Here is a 16,874-nt window from a genome sequence, read left to right on the forward strand (position 1 = left end):
ATATATATATATATATATATATATATATATATATATATATATATATATATATGTTCATAGGTTCATAGGTAGGTACTAGGCTATCGGCCCAAGGGCCTACGTAAGCCTAGCCAACAAGGTTCCCTGGCTTACGCCACCCTAGAAAGTTATTTTCCTGTGCCACTGTCGAGCAGAGACACAGAAGTGATCCCCGGGGTGTATTTCCTATTTCCCATCCACTCATCAAGATTTTTCTTGAAGAGTGCTAATGAAGAACTTTGCTTGACATAGATGGGTAGCCTGTTCCAGAGTATGGGAATTCTCTGGGACAGGAATCTATCCCTCCAGCATGTCCTGTTTATTGTGGTGACAAAGTTTAGGTCCCTAGAGCGTGTAGCTCAGAGGGATTGGGATTTCTTTAGGTGTAGCATGTCCAACAGCTCTGGGATTGACATAGCTTTATATGTTAGGCAGAGATCACCTCGGAGTAGGCGATATGCTACGGAGTAAAGCTGGAGTTTTTTGAGGCGGTCAGTGTAGGGCATTTGTTTGAGGCCAGTAGTCCTCTTTGTGAGGTACTTTTGTGGCCTTTCCAGCTGCTGCAGATGTCTTGTGAGGTACATTCCAAAAGGGGCGTTGTACTCTATAATGGGTCTAATGAGTGTCGAGTAGAGAGGAACAATGCCTTCTTTTTTCCTGGATGAGAACTCTTTTATGAAGAGGTGTGCCACGTAGAAGGACTTCCTGACTACTGTGGCGATGTGACTATCAAAGGAGAGACTACTGTCTACCTGGGTCCCAAGGTCTCTTATCACACATTCGGTGTTAAGTAGATTGCTGCCTATGTGGTAGTTCATGGGTACAGAGTTTTTACCAAAGGGGATGACACTGCACTTTTTGGCATTGAGCTTGAGGCCATGGCTCTAACACCAGGCATCTGTCTCAGCGAGGCCCTTCTGTAGGATGTCCACATCATTTGGGGACTTGACTATGGCTCCTAGTTTGCAGTCATCTGCAAACTTTGTTAGCCAGAGGCCTTCTGTGTTAGCTTGTACTTCAGAGAAGTAGATACCAAATAGGAGAGGTCCCAGGATGTAACCCTGTGGTACTCCACTTGTCACTGCTTTGAGGTCAGATTTGGAGTCTGCAACTTTTACAGTGTGGGTTTTGTCAGTGAGCCAGTTGGCAACCCATCTTGTGACATAGGGATTTATGCCTAGTTTAGTGAGTTTGGCTATAATTCCAGAATGGGGGATGGTGTCGAAAGCCTTGGCGAGGTCAAGATAGGCTGTGTGAACCACCTTACCCTCATCTACGGCTTTGGTGACTGCCTCAAAGAAGTCGATCAGGTTCTGGAGGCATGATCTGCCTTTCACAAACCTGAACTGGGTGGGATCCAGAGTTTGGAGGTTACCAATGTCTTTGTTTATGAGTTCCATGATGATACGTTCCATGGCCTTGCAGACCAGGCTCGTCAGGCTAATAGGTCAATAGTTCCCGGGATCAGTGGTAGCTCCCCCTTTGTGGAGTGGGATAACTGTTGCTGTGCATCATTCAGTGGGCACAAAGCCTGTTGTGAGGCTATAACTGAACATGGTGCTTAAGTGGGGAGCCAGTTTGTTCTGAAGTTCATGTAAAATGCAGCCTGGGATGTTGTCCGGTCTCATGGATGCTGTGTTTTTGGCTTTAGAGAGTGCAGCTTTTACCAGCATAGTTGTGATTACAGGGACTCTGCATTCTTCCTGTATAGATATGGGCCCTTTAGGGGGTGAGGGGGGGGGGGGTAAAGTTAGCACTGAACCTATCTGCCAGGATGCTGGCAATATCAGTTGGTTCTGTAATTTTCATGCTGTTGTGCTGTAACTCAGAGCAGATCTGGGTGTTGCCATCAAGATTCTTGACATAGCTATAGAATGCTTTGTGGTTGTCGTTAGAATTAGTGGCGATTTTGTTTTCATAGCTAGCTTTGGAGGATCTTATAAGGGATCTCAACTTCTTACTGAGGTTGACCAGGGAGCTCCTCCACTCATGGGATTTTACTCTCTTTTGCAACAGTTTCTTCCTTCTGTTGTACAGTTTGTTTATGGCAGGGGGCCACCAGATTGGCTTCATTTTTTTGGAGGATAATGTCTTGGTTCTGTTTTGGATAGCACGATCCATGCACTCGTGTAAGTGCTTATAGAGTGCATTTGTGTAGGATTCAGCAGTTGTAACTGTATTGTCCATCTGCATGGCTGTCATGAAGTTCTGTCTTAAGAAGCATGAAGTTGGCTTTGGAGAAACTTTTTACCGTGGTTTCCTTAATAGGGGGTGGGAGCGGGATATGGATATCAAGGGTGATTAGTTTATGGTCGGATCGGACCAACGAGAAGTTGACTTCAGGTGTGGAACACCAGTCACTCAAGTTGGTAATGACTAGGTTTAGGATATTGTTGCCCCTGGTGGGGGTGTGGATTAGTTGATCCAGGTCACTGGAGTTCATGAATTCCAGAAAGCGTTGAGCTTAGGAGTTAGTACACGGTAGGTTTTCCCAGTTAATGGTGGGGTACTTGAAGTCACCCATTATTAGGGTGTTTGGTTGAACCCTAATATTTTCCAGTACATCAAGAAAGGAGGAGTGGGAATCCTGGGTCATGGTGGGGGATCTGTAGCAAGCTACAATTTGGATTGCAGTTTTGCCCAGAGTAAGTTGCACTTGGATAACCTCGGATGCATTATGCTGAGCAACTAGCCTGGAGGTGTGGATGTCCTTAATGAATATGGACACACCTCCGCCTTTGTGTTTTGATCCAGGTTACATGGCCGAAAAGTGTGGTATGAGTTATAGTCTGGTAGTGAAGGAGTGCTCTCTGGAGCCTTGAACCAGGTCTCAGTCACTGCACAGATATCGATGTTCTCCATTTTAAGGAGTGCCTTAAGTGAGTGCATTTTGAGATTTAGACTTCTAGCATTGAGTAGCATTACATTTATATTTAAAAAAGTGTTTTGATGGAGGGTCAGGGGACAGGGCACAAAAATGGGACCCCAGTGGCTGGGGCAGGAAGGAATGGGGGATGTGTCTTGCATCTGGCTACCTGGTTTGTGTGCCAGTAGAAGGAACGTCTCATCTGTCGATGTTTTTCACTTGATCTTCAAACTGTGAGTTCAGATCTGACATCAGATCCAACTTGGCCATATAATATAGCTCTAGGATCCAAAAAATCTGAGCTCCCCCCTACCCATAGTGCCCTGCTCTCTCTTCATCACTCAGGTCTCATTTGCCATGCTTTCAAACAGCATCGGGATTGCAATTGTCTGAGCTTCTGTGGGATTTAGTGAGTAATTTTTTGATTATTTTCTTCTAATTTTTTCTACCTATTGTAGTTATTCTTCCTCCCTTTTTCCTGACCCTCTTTTTATTCTATCCTCGTGGGTTCATTTATTGTCTTTATGGTTTCTTCTGCGCCTTTACTGCTTCTTTCCTTTTTCTATTTAAAAAAAAAAAAATATATATATATATATATATATATATATATATATATAGATAGATAGATATACAGATATATACTCTCTCTCTCTCTCTATATATATATATATATATATATATATATGTGTATCTCCATATATATATATTTATATATATATATATATATATATATATATATATATATATATATATATATATATATATATGTATATACATATATATATATATATATATATATATATATATATATATATATATATATATATATATATATATATGTATCTGCATATATATATATATATATATATATATATATATATATATATATATTTATGTGTGTGTGTGTAAAGTAAAAGGGTTTCTAACTTAGAAATCCCTTTCCTTCACTAAGCTGTTTGTTTTCTGCCTTTCAGTATGTCATATAAATCAGCTGGGTTTAAGAAGTTTGCTATGTGTGAGCATAAGATCTCTCTTTCGGATGGTCACACGGTGTGTATTGTTTGCTTAGGTGCCTCTCATTTGGACTTCTCCTGTGCCATATGTGTTGCTTTCCACCAGTGAGAGCTGATTAGTAGGAGGAATAAGCTCATCCTAAAGGGCCTTTTACTCTCTTCTTCCTCCTCCATGACTCCTTCCACTTCAGGGCTCAACTCTCACCAGGAACCACAAATAGAAGAAACAGTCCCCCGACAGAGTTTCTTCTTTGCCCAGTGAATCTCCTCGTAAGTCTGCCAAGACTTCAGATCCTAAGTCCTCAGATCTGGGTGTTGGTGAGGAATCTGCCTAGCCCCAATCTTTGAGGTTTTCTCTGGAGCTGATTTCTTCAAGGCCTTAGTCACTGTTGTTACAGTCTCCTAGACCAGCCTGCAGGCCAGCTTCTGTTGAGTCTTTCACCAGTTCCTGTCAGAGCCTTTCTGAAGCAGAGAGTGATAGGATGCTGGTGAGGTTTCTTAAAGCACAAATTCAAGTGGAGGTTTTGCCTGCTCCATTCCTTGTTGGATCCGGTAGCCACCAGCTTTTGTTTGTTCCCATCTCTCCTTCTCCAGTCTGACCCCTGGCTTCGGAGTTTTCAGGTCTGAGGATCACAGGAGTCAAGACATTGGAGACAACAGGTACTGTTACCTCAACTCTGATGGTTGCCCTGAGTAGTTTGGCTCCAATAGTCTCGGTCGGATCAAGGTGACTCTCAGAGCCATTGCTCTGGTGTTGGATCCGAGGGTTTGATGTCAGCCATGAAGTTTTTGGAGCTACCTCTTCTCCTCGGAGCCTCAGCACTTAATAGTTTTACCTCCAACTCCCATCTTGGAGCTGGGAGTAGTGTGAACCCATAGGGTTTATCCTCCAACAGCCTCGGCTCTGGTAGAGGTTCCCTTGGATTCCCGTTCACCCTTGGCATTCAAGGTGATGGAGAGAGTTCTCTCCATCCGTAGGAGAGCCTCAACTCTCCCTTCCTCAGAACCCAGTCCCTCCTCAGGAGAGTTTGTGCAAGAGTCATCCTTTCTGTCACCTACTGGACAGCCTGCCCAGAAGCCCTTACAGACTTCTTCCCAAATGTAATGCCCAAAGTCTTCTGATCTCTCCCTGGAGCATCCCACCGAGGAAGTTCATCATAAGCATGTGTGCAAAAGGAGACACAGGGATTCCGCCTCGGAATCCCTCACTGTGGATACCAATTTGGATGAAGGGGAAGGGTCCTCATTATCCCCACCTGAGGATGTTCGGAGATATCATGGAAATTATACACCAGAAGGGTGGGTTTTCTGCCCAAAATCCTAACCCAGATGAATTGGTGTTCCTGGAAGCCTTTGGGTCAGGCCCATCTACATCTTTGCTGCCCCCCCCGTTGACTGTCTCATTAACCTCATCTCCTGCAGGGCATGGAAAGAGCCGGGTACAGTGGAACCCATTCCGAAGCACCCGAACAACATCTTTAGCACCCCATCAGATAGACCCCATTGCACTGTGTCCAGGTTGATGCCATGGTGGATGCAGCAGCCACCAAGAAGGACTTGGCCCAGGAAAGCTTCTCTGTCCAACCCCCTAATAGGGAGTCCTGGGCGGTAGACAGTTTTGGTAAGTGGGTATACACTTCATCTTTTTATGCTTTGCGGTCACTGAACTATTTGGCACATGTGACCAGACTACAGAGAGACCTGGGAAAGGAGATCTCTAGTCCTGCCTCAGGGTCCATGTCTGCAGAGGACCAGAAAATCTTTACCTCAGGATGGCCACCCTACTTTCTATAGCAAATATGTCTGTGAGGCTAATCTCACATCTGGCAAAAGGTGCCAAATGAGAGGCCGGTTCAAGCATTGCTATTAGACGCCATGCCTGGGTGTGGCTCTGTGATATCGTGGAACCTTTAAGGTGCCCTTTACTAATGGCTGTTTTGACAGATTATCTTTGTTTGGTCCTGCAGTTAGACACACACTCTCCCAGAGTGAGAAGGACAAGAAGTCCTTGTGTGCCGCTGGAATCCATTTTGCTACCGCTCAACGATCCTTCTCCAGGGACCACTATGGTGGGAAAAAATTGTGGTGCTGAATATCTGAAGGTCCTTTCCAGGAATCACAGAGAGACGTTTCCAGGAATCACAGAGAGATTTTTCTTCCAGAGGCAGAGGGGAAATGGTGCGAATGTCAGACACTGCCCACATGGCAGAGGGGGTCTCGTGAACCATGGGTCTCGAGATACTTTCTCAGACAGGCCCAGTCAGTAATACTGAAGGATGATTGCCTGACTGCTCATCTCTGGAGGCAGTCGGGGGATATCTCTCTGTACACCCAACAGATTGCGAGGCCATCACAAATGACCATTTGGTGTTAAACATCATATCCAGAGGCTATGTCCTACCCTTTTTGCAAAATCCCTCTCTAACCAAGTCCCTCCCTGATGTTCTACCCAGTCAAAGAGATAGGGTGCAGCATTAGAAATTTCAAAGCTGCTCACAAAAAGAGTCATCCAGACTATCCCCCAGGGCCAGTTTTGGTCAGGCATGTATTCCAGATTCTTTTTAGTGCCCAAGAAAATGAAGGACCTTAGACCCATTCTGGATCTGACAAACCTGAACAGGTCTGTTGCCTATTCAACGTTCCAAATGGTAACAATTCAGTCCATTCTGCCCTTCCTCCAGAAGGACGACTAGATGTGCTCGGTAGACCTGCAGGATGCGTACTATCATGTCAAAATGAACAGACCCTCCAGAAGGTTTCTCTTCTTCTGGATGGGAGCCAATCATAACCAGTTCAGAGTACACCTCTTTGGTCTCACCACAGCCTCCACTGTGTTCACCAAATGCATGGCAGTAGTGGCAGCTCACCTGAGACTGCGAGGATTCCGTATGTTTCCCTATCTGGACAATTGGCTTCTCACTGCTCCCACCAGGCATTGACTCCTCCAAACCACGGACTACTTACTTCAACAAACTTCAACCTTGGGCATCTCCATCAACTTAAAGAAATCACATCTACATCTAGTGTAGGTGATAGATTTCATTGGAGCCTGTCTGAACACAATGTATTGTTCAGCTCTTCTTCCCCCGGACAGGATTTCCACACTCAGAGTCCACGTCAAACAGATTCTAGACATTCCCACACCTCCAGCTTGTCTTGTTCTAAGAGCATTGGGCTCCATGGCTGCCACCATAACTCTTGTTTCTGCAGATCCTCTCCACATGAGAGTCCTTCAGTGGACACTAGCAGTTCAATGGTGCCTCCTTTATTATCCTCCCAAGTCATTCGATCAGACTATCTCGAGTATACAAGGAATCTCTTCTCTGGTGGCTTTAATTGCAGGTTCTAGAACAAGGTCTTCGCTTTATCCTTCCTTCCCCAAAGGCCATGGTGACCACGGACACCTCCCAGTTCAGGTTGGGGGGGATTGTCTGGGTCAGAGAGTCCAAAGCACCTGGTCCCCTTTATAGACCAATTTGCATATAAACATTCTGGAGATGACAGCGGTGCTCTTAGCGTTGGAAGCTCTCTTCCCTCAGTAACCATTGCAATTCAAATAGCATGTCTGTTGCTTGATACATGAACAAGCAGGGAGGAACCTAGTCTTAACCCTTATGTCGTGAGGCCATGAAGTTGTGGCAATGGGCGATCTCTTCCAACTGCTTTCTAGTGGCAATGCACATTCCGAGGAAGTCAAACATTGTAGTGGACAGACTGAGCAGGACAATTCTGATGCCTTACAAGTGGTTTCTAAAGCCTTCAGTGGCAAACATGATCTTCCAAAAATGGGGTCTACAGTGCTGTGATCTCAGTGGATCTCCTTCTAACACCAAATGCAGCAAGTTTTTTCCCTGATCCTTCCACGGGGACAGTCACTGAGAAATGCTCTATTCCATGCTTGGCCCCCTGGTCTGCTTTATGCCTACCCTCCTCTTCTTATCATTCCCAAATTTCTTCAAAAATCTCAGAGGTTGAACAACAAAGTAATTCTCATTGCTCCCTTTTGGCCTTGACAAGTGTGGTTTCCCTTCCTTTGTTCACACCCTGGTTGTCTACCATGGACTCTGGATCCCATTCTGGGCCTTCTGTACCATCCTTTGGGGCAGTCTCACCCAGATCTATCCAGCCTGAAATTGACTGCTTGGTTGCTCCAAGTCCTCTGATGGCCAAAACAAAGGGGAATACAAACCCTATAAGCTAAATGTACATAGACAATTATATCTTTATTTGGATAGGACTAAACTCTTTAGGAAGTCTTATGCGCTTTTTGTTTCATATTCGAAGACTAATTTTGGGAAACCACTTTCCAAAGTAACTCTGGCTAATTGGCTTACAAGCTGCATTTCACTGGTTTATTCCATTAGAGGAATGCCCTTAACTGTGCCCATCAAAGCCCATTCTACTAGGTCAGTATCCACTTCTGCTCCTTTCTAGTCTAGAGATCCTATTGATCATGTTTGCTGTGTGGCTACTTAGTCAAATTCACATACTTTTATATCTCATTAAAAAATGGACATTGTTTCCAGGAAAAGGGCCTCCTTTGGTTCTGCTATGCTCTGGAACATCCTTCTATAAGGGCCTCCCAAGAGTTATGTAACTGGGGACTCTGTCCCACAGGTTGAAGATCAAATGAAAAACAACTTCAGATAAAGAAGTTATAATGTTCCATCTAAGTTGTTGCTTTTTCATTTGTCTTCAACCTTCCATCTCTCCATCCCCCTGCCAATTTTTTTTTTTCAGGATCTGACAGATATGGTTCTGGACATCCATGTATCTGTTTGAGCTCCTGAAACACTTTGTTCTATTCTATTCAGGGAGATATGTTTATTACCTTGTATTGTGCACATCAGTTAACTTGTGAGCAGCAAAAGCGATCTGAGGGATGAAGGAAGAGCAGGGCATTATGGGTAGGGGTGGAGCTCAGATTTTTTGGATCCTAGAACTAAGATATATGGCTGAGTCGGATCCAGTGTCAGATCCGAACCCACGGGTTGAAGGCAAATGAAAAAGCAACAACTCAGATGGAACGTTATGGTAAGTACATAACTTTTTTTTTTTTTTTTTTTTTTTGCTGTTCAGTGGAAGAGCTGGTGGTGGGGAGTAAGGACTTGACTGTATGATTGGTTTAATACAATACAGTGCTTAAACTATTTTTTTTTCACTTGAAGAGCTGAAGGGGTAGGGCACTGGTTCACGGTACTGGCACAGGGTGCTGGGTGAGCCAGCTATGCTTCTACAACCTGAGCAGCTAACTGAATTCTGGCTGTCTGGGTGGTAGTCAGGACTTCATCCCTCTACGTCACAGAGCTGGGGACAAAAAACTCTTTTATTGAATAATTTAAGAAATAGCAAAATAAATAAGTAGCATACAACATTAAAAAATCTTGTCTAATAAAAAAACTGTTAGATTAAATACGCACCACGAAACAGCAAACTGCTATAAATTACTAAACTGAAAATAATTTAGTGGAATATTTAGAATTATACTAGAGAAAGCAACCTCGTATAAGGAAAACCTTTCACTCAGACACACAAAAAGGTATTCATGTTTAAGACAGAATAAAATGTTTCCTGTTTACTGATGCTGATTTCTCATTTATTCTATTATCATGGTAATTTTTCATCTCTTCATCTATGATCTTTTTCCTTTAAAAATTTTGTACCTTCAGTTGAGAAATCCAGCATAAAAGTGCTTTTGTGTTTTTAGTTAAACAAAGAAGAAATCTTAAATTTTGCTGCATGAATGAACAGACTGTAGTATGCAGAGGATGCAAAATATCTTAAAGATGTATACTGAATTTTGTTATTACATGATAAAGTGCATTTCTCTAAAAAAGCTAAGTGTTTTTTTCAGCACTATGCATGCATATGCTTAATGCAAGAGAAGAACATAGGCATAACTTTATTGACTGGTAAAACAGTAACAGTATTATATAAAACAAACAGTATTAAAATAATTTGCCTTCTCCTTTTCCATGTATTTTAGATTTTAACACAAATTCTAAATTTCAGTAATGTATAATAGATTATGTATATGCTAAGGTGTAGGCTGTGCTGAATGTATACCTGACTTGAGTACCTAACTTTTCATCTTTGTGATAAAACCATAACAAGGTTGAGTAAATCTCAAATAACCCACACAGTGGCCTATCTTATGCTCTAATAAATAAATAGACAGTTGCTATTAGGATGATAGGATTATAGATAAATACTAGGTAATCAGTCTGCAGACCATTTCAAACCTATCCATAAACCCCTTATTTAAAAGCTCAATCCAGCCTTAAGGGAAAGAGAAAAAGATAGCGCAGGGTAAAACTGGATGTTACACTCCAACTGTCTAGGTTTACCTAGAAGGTGCCAAAGGTGCTTAATTCATAGTGGAACTTTGTTCTAGAGGTGGGGGATACATGCTGATATGACCGTATGGTGCTATGTCTTATTTATCTGTTGATGAAGGTTAAGGTCCTTTAACTGGGTATTTGAGATATCATTTGTTGTTCTAAGAAGGAATAGGAGGACAAAGAGTAATTACTGGATCTTTCATGGCTTGAAAGGCTTAAACATAGAATTCCCTGGAAGAATCTGTAAAACATTGTATACAGAGAGAGTGCTGCCAGTCTGTTCTGATAATTAAGATTTTTTGAGTCCATTGATCTTTTTAGTTATAAATCTGTGAGGTTGCTCAAATTGAGTGATATGTTTAGACAAATACTTGCCAAAAGGTGCATTATATTCATTAATGGGTCTAAAGAGTATTTAGGACTTCTTAGGATCTAGTGGAGATCCCATGGAAATTAGATGAACCAGATGGAAGGCTTTGCATGGTACTACAAAGACATGATAGTCAAATGATAAGGAATTATGAACAAGAGTGGCTAGATTCCTTGCAATGATGCCTGATTGGAGGGGTGTGTTACATATATATAGTATGTGAAAATGTTTTGTTTACCAAAATGATCTTCCATTTTATTTATTTATTTATTTATTAATTACATTTGTTAACCGGGTAATGTCCGACTGGGCCAGAATCCCATTTTCAGCGGAGGCCCGGGGAGAAAAGCTCCAAAACAGAAACAAAACTAACAATAATAATTATGTGCAGAACAAATACAATATACAAGTGCATATAACAGTGTGTACACACACACACGTTTTATATATATATATATATATATATATGTGTGTGTATCTATACAGTAAAACATTAACAGAGACACCAACATCAATGCAGTTGCTGTACAGTTATGAGCAATGTTTATATGAACCCAAGCCCAAACAGTGCAGCAGAATGAAGTTGTAACATAAGTAATTCAGCATAGAGATGAAAGGAAGAAGTGAGAAGGCTAGAAGCAGCATGGTAAGGGGTAGAGTAAGGAGGACTGATGTAGCAAGGGAGCTAAGAAGAATTAGCCTAGAGTATGGCAGGAGCAAAGCCACTGACTAGCTAGCTATTTTTTTTAGGTGTTGTTTAAACTCTTGATAGTGAGGATTTTTTGTAATGGGTTGAGGAAGAGTGTTCCAAAGTTTGGCAATTTTGTAAGAATAGAGGGAGTCGCCATACTAGTTGTGGAAGTGGGTAACCTTTACCATTAAACAAGCAAGTTGGTCACAAGTACCCGAGACAATTTTAAAAAACTTCTATTTAAACAGTCAATTTTGATTGTGGTATTCATCTGATGAAATGATACGACGAAAACGTTAGGATATTTTATACTACGTTAATGTTCTTTGGTTTGCAGTGTGATTTATCAGTGTTGGTTCGTGGATTTGCGGAATAAACGATCATCTGGGACTGGCTATCTGGCTTGTACCTTTTTTTGGTTTATTAACCTTTACCATTAGTTTGTCTGAGGATCTGAGTGAACTGAGATTATTATTAGGTTGGACTAGATTAGAAAGAGTAGGGCAGTTGCTGGGTTGGTTGACTATTTTGTGGGCCATGGTAAGTTGATTGAAGCCAGTTGAGCTGGGAGAGAACAGTGCAATGGTGAGTCCTATGCGGACGATTAGTGGCACGTGGCAATTTTGTTGTAACAGGATTATAGCTTTATGAGGTCAGTCTTTCTCAGATTTATGAATATGTAAGAACCATAGAGGAGGGTAGAAACCAGGTATGGTCGAGCAGTGGCCAGCCTGACAGTTTGCATAAGGTATGGTTTGGTCCTATAGAGGATGCCAAGTTTGATGTAAACTTTTTTGATTGTCATAGAAATATGTTTATCATATTTTAGATTATCATCTATTGTGACACCTAAAAGTTTAGTCTGGTTTGTTGGTTCTATCTTGATTCCATTCGATGAGAGGATTGTGATTAGGGACTGGTATGGTTTGGATTTTTTTGTTTCCGAAGACTATTATCTTGGTTCTACACAATGACTCCAACCACAGTCAGTAAATTTGATACAACCAAAGATCCAACTGTAATCGCCTCCAGGAACAGAAACAGGAACAAGAATGTAAAAAAAGCAATCCAGTATTTTATTAAACAATATTCTAGTGCCTCGGTGTAATCACCTTTACCTTTGTATTATCTTGGTTTTGTTTGGGTTTAGTATGAGCTGATGTTCAGAGAGGTATTTCTCTATGTTCTGAAAGGAAGTTTGCATTTTTATTTGAGGTTGTTTGGGTGAGGGGGCTGACCAGATAAGTGTAGCATCGTCGGTGTACTGGACAATGGAGGCTAGTTGAGCTGCATAGCTGAGGTTTTTGGTAAATATGTTAAAGAGGAGAGGACCAAATATAGAGCTTTGGGGTACACCTACTGAGATGGGGAGTAGGGGGGAAAGACTGTTCTGCCATTTAGAAGCTTGTTGACGATTGGAAAGATAGCTATGGAACCAGGACAGGGATGGTGAACTGAGGCCATAAAATGAGAGTTTGTTGAGTAGTAGTTTGTGGGATATGGTGTCAAAGGCTTTGGACATGTCGAGAAAGATAAAAGAGACATGTTGGCCTTCATTTAATTTATTTTATTTTATTTATTTTATTTTACATTTGTTGACCGGGCTAGTCCAGCTGGATGTATGTCCATTTTCAGTAGAGGTCCAGGGAGAAAAGCTCCAATGGTTATTACAAGTTTAAACAGAAATAGGTAATACAAGATTAAAATTTCTAAACAGAGTTAGTTAATACATGTAATACACAAATATGATAGGAGCAAAAACAAAAGAGTAATAATAATATGTCTTAAAAAATGAAATAAAAAGTTTTTTTTTTTTTGGATTACAATGGTGCTGCGGTAGCGTTGTTGCCTCACAGTAAGACGCTGTCCGGTTCGATTCTCAGCTAGAGCGTCTTCTGCGTGGAGACATGCGTGAATGGGCGTACCTTCGTTGAAGGTTGTGCGTCAGGCCTGGCAAGCCGGTATGTAAAAATCAACTGCCAATCATTAGCGGACCCGAGTTCCGCTGTGGCGACCCCTAACCGGGAAAAGCCGAAAGACACAAACAAACAATGGTCATACAGTATATATGAGATAACATATATCTACATAGAAGTTATGTAAAGGGAGAGCTATCAAGGATACAGGGAGAAGAGAATGAAAGAGTTATGGTAGAAGAAAAGAGAGAGAGGAAGAAGGAAAGTTAATCTGGGTTGGTACAGAAGCAAAGCCAGTGTTTATTGAGATGCATTTTCAGTTGTCTTTTAAAAAGTGGGAGTGCGGACAAAGATGAGATATCAGAGAGTAGTTTGTTCCACATTTTTCCAACAGAGCTGGAAAAGAGGCAGTCCCCTGCAGAGTTATTGGGTTTGGTAATATTAATCAGTAGTTTGTTTGAAGAACGTAGATGTTTCATGTTATTGTATGGTGTAATGAGGTTAGAGAGTATTTTAGTTGGTTGATATAGAATTTTGTGAGCTATTAAGAGCTGTTGAAGTATGAGCTTGTTAGGAAGTTCAAGCCAACCTAGTTGTATTAGGTTCAGGCCGTGGTGAGTTCTAAACAGGGATCCTGTTGCAAATCGAGCAATATTATAGTAAGATGTAGCAAGTTTCTTGAGGTTGTTTTTGGAGAGATTAGTGTAAATGGGGGAAGCATATAGAAGAGTAGAGATAAGGTGAGATCTGGCTAAGGTGGTCCTTGCTTCAGGTGTAAGGAAGGGTTTGATTCTGTAAAGGGATCCGATTTTTTTGTTAACTAATTTTATTGTGTTGTTGATGTGAGAGTCAAAGCTGAGATTATTGTCAATAGTTATTCCTAATAATTTTGTAGTTGAATCTGGAGAAATAAGAGTGCTATCAGTGGAAGTAAGAGTGAAGTTAAGTGGGGTAGATTTACGGGTAGGTGAGAACAGTAACAGTTTGGTTTTCTTGGGGTTGAGGAGTAGACAACGGTCTGAGAACCATTGTTCAACAGTGGTAAAAGCCTTTTGGGTAAGAGACTGGAGTTCAGTTTGAGAGGTAGCAGTGCAGATTATAGTAGAACCATCTGCATATTGTATGCAGGTAGTGTTAGGGATAGCTGATTGGAGGTCATTAATAAAGATAGAAAATAGAAGGGGGCCTAGGATAGAGCCTTGAGGTACACCTAAAGAGATAGGAAGGAGATTAGATAGCAAATTTTTCCAGAGTACTGCCTGCTGACGGTTTTCTAGGTAAGATGTAAACCAAGTTAAGGAAGGGGGATCAAGTGAGAGAGATTTTAGTATGTGCAGAAGAAGTTTATGATTAACCATGTCGAAAGCTTTAGATAAGTCAATGAAGACTGAAGATGATGGATTATTGTTGTTGCGGTTATAGTTGATGGAGTTGGTAAAGGAGAGTAAAGCAGTGGTAGTACTGTGGGAAGGTCTGAAGCCATGCTGACAGTTAGCAAGTAGGTTGTTATGGAGAAGGTGGTTAAGTAGTTGTTTATGGATACATTTTTCCATGATTTTAGCTATAGGTGATAGAAGTGCTATGGGGAGATAGTTTGAGAAGTCATTAGAGTTCCCTCCTTTGTGTAGTGGGATGATGTGAGATATCTTCCAGATAGAAGGGAAAATTCCTTCATTTATAGATCTATTTATCAGAATAGAAATGGGATAGGCAGTGGCTTTGGCTCCTATTTTCAAAAATTCTGCAGGAAGTTTGTCTGCAGAGGGGGTGGTAGGTTTTAGTTTTTGGAGCAGTGATGAGACAAAGGAGGTAGATACAGGTTGTAAGTGAAGGGAAGGATGAGTATTTAAAGTAGGTAAGAGTAGCTTAGAGGTGTCAGAAGATAGGTGACTAGCAAGAGTTCGGATGGTATTAGTGAAGAAAGAATTAAAGTCATTGGCTATTTGTGTGGGATTGTCTGGGTTACAGTCCTGAGGGTTCGGTGTGATAGACTGGCCTGGGGATAAAAGATTATTAATACTGGCCCAGAATTTTTTAGGTTCATTTCTGGAAGTTTGTTGTAATTGAAGGTAATAGTTTAAGAGATGATGAATGGAGTTAGTGAAACTTATTAGGGCAGTGCTAGTGCTATGTGTAGGTCTAAAGGTGTGTTGAGACCTGGATAATAGGTTGTGACTAAGGAAGTGGTTAAGGAGTTGATTGTGGATGCATTTTTCTAAGATTTTTGTGGGGGGGGGGTGGCTATGGGACGGAAGTTAGCTAGTTCTTTAGAGGGTCTGAGGGTGGAGAGGAATGATGTGTGATACTTTCCAGAGAAGTGGGACATATTGTTCTGCAATAGAATGATTAAGATAAATATGGGGTAGGCAATAGAAGGAGCAGCAATTTTTAGAAATTCATGAGGAAGTTGGTCGGCTGCAACACAGCAGAGTTTAAACTTGGTAAAGAGTTTTTATGTAACTAGTTTGAATAGAGGTAAAAGTGAAGAGATTGGGATTATCTGGACTAGAAGGAAGAGTAAGAGGTAGATTAGGCTGGCTACCTAGCAGGGAAGTTATAGTATTTATAAAGTGAGAGTTGATTTGAGTTGCAATTGGGTCAGAGTTGTTTGAGGTGACTGTGTAGTAGAAGGTGTCTAAGGTTGTTAATTAGTTTTTGATAACTATGCACCGGTAACGAATGTATGTAATCCTAATTATGGCCCTGAGCTACTAAAGACATAGAGCTTAGGTGAATAGCCTTGCAGTAACTTTTGTTGCAAGCAGTATCAGTAAAATTTAAGGAGGGTAGCTAAGCAAGTACTAGGATTCAGAGAAGTAGAAGTGGGGAAGGAGAGCAGTAGTAAAGTTTAGGTACTGTGGTGTGCCAGCAGCCATTATTACAGATGAGACTAATTAACTGTCTAAATTTTTACATACATTACAATGTTAGAGAATTTGGTTGCTCTGCTGGTAATTTTGGAGTTGAGGAAGGTTGTAGCACTTCGAGCTTGCAAAGGAGCATTTACACTGCAGGTTATAACTGAAGGTTACTGCCTTCTTTGAAACCTTATTTGGGCGACTTCAGAGACAGCAACAGACATTCTCAGAAATATTTTTAGTACAGCAGAGGCACACCACCGGGACCAGCAAGGGAGAAAAGATGAAAAAGTATTTTTTCACATTTAATTACAGACCATTGTCCTTTCACCAATTATCCTGTTTAGCTGACTAATGGTTGGCACTGGCAGATGTGCAAGTTGTTTTGTCATACTGAAAAAAAGAAAGACTAAGAAAACAGGTTTTGTGGCACTGTTCTTTATTGACAAATATCAGAATTGGTCAACTAGTTTTGGAACATTAACTGTGGTGCAATCCAGATACATTGATTCACAGGACCAAAAGATATTTTTAGTGGTTGGCTATTGTGGTACAGATTTCAGTATCTGTTTTTTTTTTTCTTGTGGATGTATAATAAAATGCTGAAAATCTAATTGAGAACAGTTAGATGACATTAATAATAACTTTGTTCTTTCTTCAGTTTAAGTTTGTGATTGATGTCAGAAGAATCCCGAATTCATGGAGATTAACAGTAAAATCCTTCCTATAACTGTACTTTTATTACTTCAAGACATCATTGCAAGTGAAGATGTTGACATTCGATCCAGTAAGTAGACTTTT

At 41.1% G+C, this 16,874-nt stretch overlaps 1 protein-coding gene across 1 annotated transcript in view; it reads left to right on the forward strand.

Annotated features, from left to right (window-relative positions):
* The window catches only part of COL21A1 (collagen type XXI alpha 1 chain), a 4,597,064-nt gene that overhangs the window by 263,554 nt on the left and 4,316,636 nt on the right, over positions 1–16,874 (forward strand). Inside the window, exon 2 of the mRNA XM_044063368.1 lies at positions 16,735–16,860. Within this exon, the coding sequence (XP_043919303.1) occupies positions 16,773–16,860 (88 nt within the window). The 5' untranslated portion in view covers positions 16,735–16,772. The remainder of the gene's footprint in view (positions 1–16,734; positions 16,861–16,874) is intronic.

Source organism: Protopterus annectens, chromosome 2.part1 (genome assembly GCF_019279795.1).
Source record: "Protopterus annectens isolate FY-2018-M chromosome 2.part1, PAN1.0, whole genome shotgun sequence".
NCBI classification, from domain to species: domain Eukaryota; kingdom Metazoa; phylum Chordata; order Ceratodontiformes; family Protopteridae; genus Protopterus; species Protopterus annectens.